The sequence below is a fragment of the Theropithecus gelada genome, chromosome 3, assembly GCF_003255815.1.
Source record: "Theropithecus gelada isolate Dixy chromosome 3, Tgel_1.0, whole genome shotgun sequence".
NCBI classification, from domain to species: Eukaryota; Metazoa; Chordata; class Mammalia; order Primates; family Cercopithecidae; genus Theropithecus; species Theropithecus gelada.
The window spans coordinates 166,682,712-166,689,500 of record NC_037670.1 but is presented as its reverse complement, the minus strand read 5'-3'; the positions used below and the strand labels follow the sequence as shown (position 1 = coordinate 166,689,500).

At 39.2% G+C, this 6,789-nt stretch overlaps 1 protein-coding gene across 1 annotated transcript; it reads left to right on the top strand.

Annotated features, from left to right (window-relative positions):
* Positions 1–876: 876 nt before the first annotated feature.
* On the top strand, positions 877–6,394 carry PRSS58 (serine protease 58). Its single transcript, XM_025381022.1, has 5 exons — positions 877–916; positions 2,883–3,021; positions 3,250–3,506; positions 5,925–6,064; positions 6,166–6,394. Exons 1-5 carry the CDS (start codon positions 877–879, stop codon positions 6,313–6,315), a joined length of 726 nt encoding a protein of 241 aa, XP_025236807.1. The 3' UTR covers positions 6,316–6,394.
* The last annotated feature ends 395 nt before the right edge of the window (positions 6,395–6,789 follow it).

Sequence of the window (6,789 nt, the reverse complement as noted above, 5' to 3'; positions counted from 1 at the left end):
GCAGACTAAAACATTTGGTAAGGATCTTTGGCCCACTTTTAGGTTGTGTTGTTTTCTTAATGTTGAATTTTAATATTTGCTTATACATGAATTATTTAATAGATATGTGTTTTGCAAATATTTGTATCTAGTCTGTGGCATATCTCAATTTTTAGCCCTGAATACTTTGTTTCATAACCGTCAGCTTAAGTATCTTTCCCACTAGTCTGTAAGCCCTTGGAAGGTAAGGAAGAAGTCCTTAAATTGAGGCAACCCCAACAGCAAGCACAGATCCTAGCACAAGTTAGATACATAAGATAATTTGTAGGTTGGTTCACAGAATAAATGGATAAAGAGCGACATGAAGGAAAAGGTTAATGTATTTCGAAGAGGAGTTTAATGTCAGGCAGAGGAAGCAATGTCAGCTCCACAGGGCTACATTATGTCCACTGGAGAAAAATGCCATCTCATAGTAGGGGATAGCATCACACAGGCAGGAGGGGCAGCAGCCCACACATAGTTTAAAGGGGCACCTGCCTGCCAAGGCTGGCAAAAAGGAGACCAGACAGGAGGTGGCTATAGAGACATCATGAACTTCAACTTATCTTAGCTTTGGTACTTTCTTCCCTGAAGACGGAGTGCAGAACTCTGAATTCCAGAATCATTTCAACCGTACTGGGGACCAATCACTTTATTCTATTCTTATCTCTCTGACAGACGACACTACGCCCTCCTCTGAGTAATGGACACCATTTCTAAAACTGAATCTTGCTACTAAAATAATTCAGACGATATATTTTTCCAATTCTAGAATCTTGCTTTATTTTATTTAGTCGTTTTCTCTCTCTCTTCCATGTTTTTCAGAGACTGCAGCTAAACTGGGCTTTCAACATCAACATGAAGTTTATCCTCCTTTGGGCTCTCTTGAATCTGACTGGTGAGTGTGTGCATATTTGTCTCTTTACTCACCAAAGAGAAATCCTGGGAAAAGCATGAAAGATGGGTAACGGCGAGAGGTATCATTCCAGAACTCAAGTGTAGAATGGTTCTCTGTCCCTCCCCACTGCCCCGTTCCCATCAAGTTTCCTCCTGTGATAGTGCCTGCCTGCCTGCCACAGGAGGATTGCTTATGTGCTTTTGGGGGAGGTGTGGACATTGTCACTCAACTACCAGACCCACTCCTAAGACCTGACTCTGGACCTGCCTGCAACAGAATTGATGTTGTGCACCACAGAGGGCACAGCAAAACATTGAAGAGTCAGATATCTCCTGGCACAGTTCCTGTTACTTAGGCATAAACCCAGGTTTATTCATAAATCTTCTCTTTCTCTCATACCCCATATTTGATCTCTTAGAAAAACGTTATTGGCTTTGTCTTCTAAACGTATCCTAAATCCAATCACGTCTCACCGTCTCCACTGCTCACAATGATCCAAGCCACCACCTCTTGCCTGGATTAGCAAATTATTCTCCTGACAGATCCCTCTACCTCTATACTTCTGCACTCTACAGGTTCTCCATGAAGAGACTGTCATCACTTCTTTGCACAAATCCTTGAGTGGTTCCATTTGTACTCAGGAAACAAGGCCGAGTTCTTACAATGGTCTACAAAACCCTCCATTCACCTTTGAGCCCCTTTCCTGCTCTGCTCCCCTTCATTCACTCTGGATCAGCAGCCATGGCCTCTGTGACGTAACTGACATAAGCCTCAGGACCCATGTTGCAGCTGTTTCCTCTGCCTGGAGTCCCTTCACCCAGATATTTGACTATGCAACTTCCCCCATCTTCATGTTATTGTTCAACATTGCCCATGAAGTTCTACTCTGATGACTGGTTTAATATTACCTGAGGCTGGATGTGGTGGCTCACACCTATAATCCCAGCACTTAGGGAAGCTGAGGTGGGAGGATCACTTGAGCCCAAGAGTTTGAGACCAGCCTGGGCAACATAGCAAGACTCCATCTCTATAAAAAAAATTCAAAAATTTAAAAATTAGCCACATGTAGTGGCACACACCTGTAGTCCAAGCTACTCAGGAGGATTGCTTGAGCCCAGGAGGTTGAGGCTGCAGTGAGTCTGATCTTGCCACTGCATTCCAATCTGGGCAACAGAGTGAGATCCTGTCTCAAACAAACAACAAACAAATACCACCTGATACTCCTCCTTCTCCCCCAACGCACAATTGGTAATACCTTTCTCTCTTTCCCTGTCCTACTTTTATTTCCATAGCACTAATCAACATTTAACATCATATATAGTTTACTTGTGTGTTTTTCCAGAGCACTAATCACCATTTAATATCCTACATAGTTTATGTGTGTGTTGTGTTTATTATTACTGAATATATTCATTAATCGTAGTAAATGAGAGCAGGAATATCTACTTTGTTCACTATTTAGCCCAAGCTCCTAAAACAGAGCTTGACATATAGTAGGTGCTCAATGTATATTTGTTAAAACAATAAATTATTTTTCCCCTCCTCAGACTCTTAGCATTTGGTCTGTTCTTGTCGTGATACTTACATAATTCTGTCTTGAGTTGTTGTTGGGAAAAAGAGATAAGACTTATTAAAGCATTCTAAAATTGCTAGTAAAAAAAAAAAATGCATTGACTTAGCATACAACCCACTGAATTGTGGAAGGTATTTAAGAAAGTTTAACATTTAATTTGAAAGACTTTATTGACAACGAAAAAGCCAAACACTTTTTGTTTTTCAAAAGAGATATGTTTCTACCATTTATCATTTTCTTCATGTTTTAGAACAAAGTAAGTCATTTTACAGATTTAGTTTACAGATAAAGTTGCTAGAGAAAAGGGTAAGGGAACTTGGAGCCTATTAAATGACTTTCCTGAAGTTCTTCTAGTGAAATCTTGGAATTTCTTTTCTATGCTTCTCTTTCCAGTTGCTTTGGCCTTTAATCCAGATTACACAGTCAGTTCCACTCCTCCCTACTTGGTCTACTTGAAATCTGACTACTTGCCCTGCGCTGGAGTCCTGATCCACCCACTTTGGGTGATCACAGCTGCACACTGCAATTTACCGTGAGTGATAAGCTTTCAAAGGTATTCCATTCTTTTGGTTCTCAGGTTGGGCACAGACTCTCACTCTCTGAGACCATCTCCCAATTAAATGGGATTAGAAAGGCCTTTGGGAGACATAGGAGGGTACAGAAAAAGGTCTGTGGGGAGGAATAATATAATAATATAGGCTCACAAAGATGGAGAAGCCATCTCTGTTAAGTCCACTCATAAACGTCTATATTGTTCCAGAAAGCTTCGGGTGATACTGGGGGTTACAATCCCAGCAGACTCCAGTGAAAACCATCTGCAAGTGATTGGCTATGAGAAGATGATTCATCACCCACGCTTCTCAATCACGTCTATCGATCATGACCTCATGCTCATCAAGCTGAAAACAGAGGCTGAACTCAACGACTATGTGAAACTAGCCAACCTGCCCTACCAAACTATCTCTGAGAATACCATGTGCTCTGTCTCCACCTGGAGCTACAACGTGTGTGATATCTGTGAGTTCAAGACAACGTTCTCTCAGAATTAGACATGCTTCTACACCTTTGCAACTCTTGGCTTCTTCAATTCTGCCTAGTGAAGCTTTCTTCTAACCACTTTATTCATCCTCTTTCTCCCCTTTCCTTTTCTCTGTACCTCACTGAAGGAGTGCTTCAAGGTTTTTGGGTTTTTTACTCACTCACTGTATCTTTCTATCATTTTCTCTTTCATATATGGTAGAAGCGGTTTTAGTGGAAAGAAAACATTTGTATTCTAATCCTAATTTTCTATGTGACAGCAGATCATTTTACCTTGGAGCCTCAATTTCCTTAACTCTAAAATAAAGCAGACTATGACGTTGTGTATTTTCAAACCATTTCAGGCAATAAAGCAACTTGAAATAAATATCAGTGTATTAAATGTAAAATCAATGCATCATATTTTACTAAATGAGATAGAACTTCCTTATGAAAGATTGTAATAAAGATACACAGTTAAAACTTTAAGAAGAACTTCTGAAATCAACATTTTTAACTGGTAACATTCTAAGCATTCACTCATTTCTTCAGAAAACTGACAAAGAGTTCCCATTATTTTTATCAATGAAAATATTCTATACATAAATTGAAACTCCTGAACTAGATATTCTATCTAAGCTTTCTTCTATGCCTCATATTTCATATTCCATAAAAAACTCCCACAACTCAACGCAGCTTTCTGTTTTCTAAGTTGCATCCCCATCTGCCCATTACCCCATCTCCAAATTTTTATGCAAACCCTAATTAACTGCCTATAGTTGTTAATTATGAGAGTTGAGAGTAGTGGTGAAGGGGAGTTGATTAACTTTTAGCAAAATAGAACAATGATATAATCCCTCAGGAAGAATTATTAATGCAACTTTACTCATAAGTTTGAGTATGTATAATACACATCATACACTAGATACTATAGTGTGAAAAGGAGTTTTATTTGAAACAAGCCTGTCAGGTTACATTCATCTATCCATCACCACTTTCTTTTTATAGAAGCCAATGGGCAGATATATACTTATTCTATCATTGTTGCCATGATTCAAGCCTTTTAAATCTACTGCTTAGTAAATACCTTCAGATTTGGAGCACATTTTCTTGCATATATTAAGAAGTAGAAATTATTTGTCCTCTGACAGTCAATCTGATTTTTGGAAAGAGCCAAATGTCCTTTCGGTGACCAGTATGTTTGATTCATCTGGGTTATGGCACATGGGTCAAAACGAGATATAACTTCAAAAAAAATGCATCTTATTTTTATCTGGCTCATGAAGTAGTTAAGTAAGAATTTCCTACGGAAGTATTCCCAAAAGAAATGTTTAGCCGTGAAATTATTGCTTGGAAAATAAAGTGAAGGACCTCAAACATTTTCTTTTCAAGACCTAACACATTATTTTCAAATAAAAACATTAAACATACTCCTCCATTATTAAAAAAAAAATCTTAAAATTCAGCACTTCTTCCCAAAGAAACGTCTGTGGAAAGAACATGTGCCACATGTGTTCATACTACTTTGTTGCTTTTCTCATTTTGTTTCAGATTGGACAAATTTTGTTATAAGTGTGCACAGTTCACACTTTGTGGACCACTGACATAAAGAAAAGAACTTTAATTAGGAACCAGGAAACCCAGTTTTAAATCCCAGCTTTACCACATACTAGCTTTATATGTTTAAGAAAACTGTTTTTTCAGTGACTTTTTTGTGCAGATACTTGGTTTTGTTTTGACCTGACAAATGAGAAAGTAGGCCAGATATCTGTAAATTCCTCCAGATTCTAAAAATTACATGTCAAAGGAAACTCTTTGAATGCTTAAATTTTGAGAAAAGTTTTTTTTTTTTGAGATGGAGTCTCTTGTCACCCAGGCTGGAGTGCAATGGCAGGGTCTCAGCTCACAGCAACCTCCACCTCCCAAATTCCAGTGATTCTCCTGCCTCCCAAGTAGCTGGGATTACAGGCTCTCAGCACCACACTCAGCTAATTTTTCTACTTTTAGTAGAGAGAGGGTTTTACCATGTTGGCCAAGCTGGTCTCGAACTCCTGACCTCAGGTGATCCACCTGTCTGGGCCTCCCAAAGTGCTGGGATTACAGGCGTGAGCCACTGTGCCCAGCCAAATTTCCAAAAAAGTTTAAAACAAAGTGTTTCATTTCATTGCAGGAGTGTCTCATATTTACATATAACTTCCAAGAATTTGATCGCTTTTATAAGGTCAGACATTTGCATCATAAGAAATTGTTAATCTGATCATCTTCTGCACCTTCGTTGTCCTAAGTGCCACAGTTCTGATTTCTCTGAATGTTTGATCTCTTTTAATTTCTGATGGCAGGAGAAGAAAAGTTTTTTTTGAAGAAGGTTTAATACCTAAGAGAACTCTTAAGGAAGTTTGACTTCTGTCTTTTCTTTAGACAAGGAACCTGATTCACTGCAAACTGTGAACATCTCTGTAATCTCCAAGCCTCAGTGCCGCGATGCCTATCAAACCTACAACATCAGGGAAAATATGCTGTGTGTGGGCATCGTGCCAGGAAGGAGGCAGCCCTGCAAGGTAAAATACTCTCCGTGCTTTCATTTTCCCATTTTCTTCCTTCTGTCTTGCCAGAAAGATAACCTGCTTTTTTGTTGCTGTTATTATTGTTTTCCTGGCAGGAAGTTTCTGCTGCCCCGGCAATCTGCAATGGGATGCTTCAAGGAATCCTGTCTTTTGCGGATGGATGTGTTTTGAGAGCCGATGTTGGCATCTATGCCAAAATTTTTTACTATGTACCCTGGATTGAAAATGTAATCCAAAATAACTGAGCTCCTGCGGCAGTTGTGGACCATGTGACACGGCTTGTCCCCCTCGTTCAGCTTTAGAACTGAATATAAATTAATTCCTTACATTGCCCCATGCATACCTGTCTCACTTCTGCTAAACAGAATGGGTGCTTGAGCAGTTTTACTTGTACATATCTTCACTGTGATTATTCCTAACAACCCTTCTTGCCTTCTAGATAAGAATGGAAAACCCCAAATTCCTTAGATAACTGAAGTTTATGAAGTGGGAATTATGTTCTCTGTGACGAATTGGTAACTGACATAAAATAAAGACCACTCCACAGCCATTAGACAATGTGTGATTTTGGCACATTACTATGCTGATTGAAAAAAAGAAAGTCTAATAAAGAGTCATCTAATTAGAAGTGTAGGGGAGGGCAAAGGTGAGAGGGAGGTATTACACTAAACTTCTCCTTGCCCATACAGCTCTCAATGCCATAGATGGATTCTGGTCAT

Excerpts from the sequence above, each read along its gene's own strand:
- PRSS58 (XM_025381022.1), top strand. The coding sequence starts at position 877 with ATGAAGTTTATCCTCCTTTGGGCTCTCTTGAATCTGACTG. Across the intron at positions 3,507-5,924 it reads CTACAACGTGTGTGATATCT|ACAAGGAACCTGATTCACTG; the intron begins GTGAGTTCAAGA and ends TCTTTTCTTTAG. Across the intron at positions 6,065-6,165 it reads GAAGGAGGCAGCCCTGCAAG|GAAGTTTCTGCTGCCCCGGC; the intron begins GTAAAATACTCT and ends TTTTCCTGGCAG.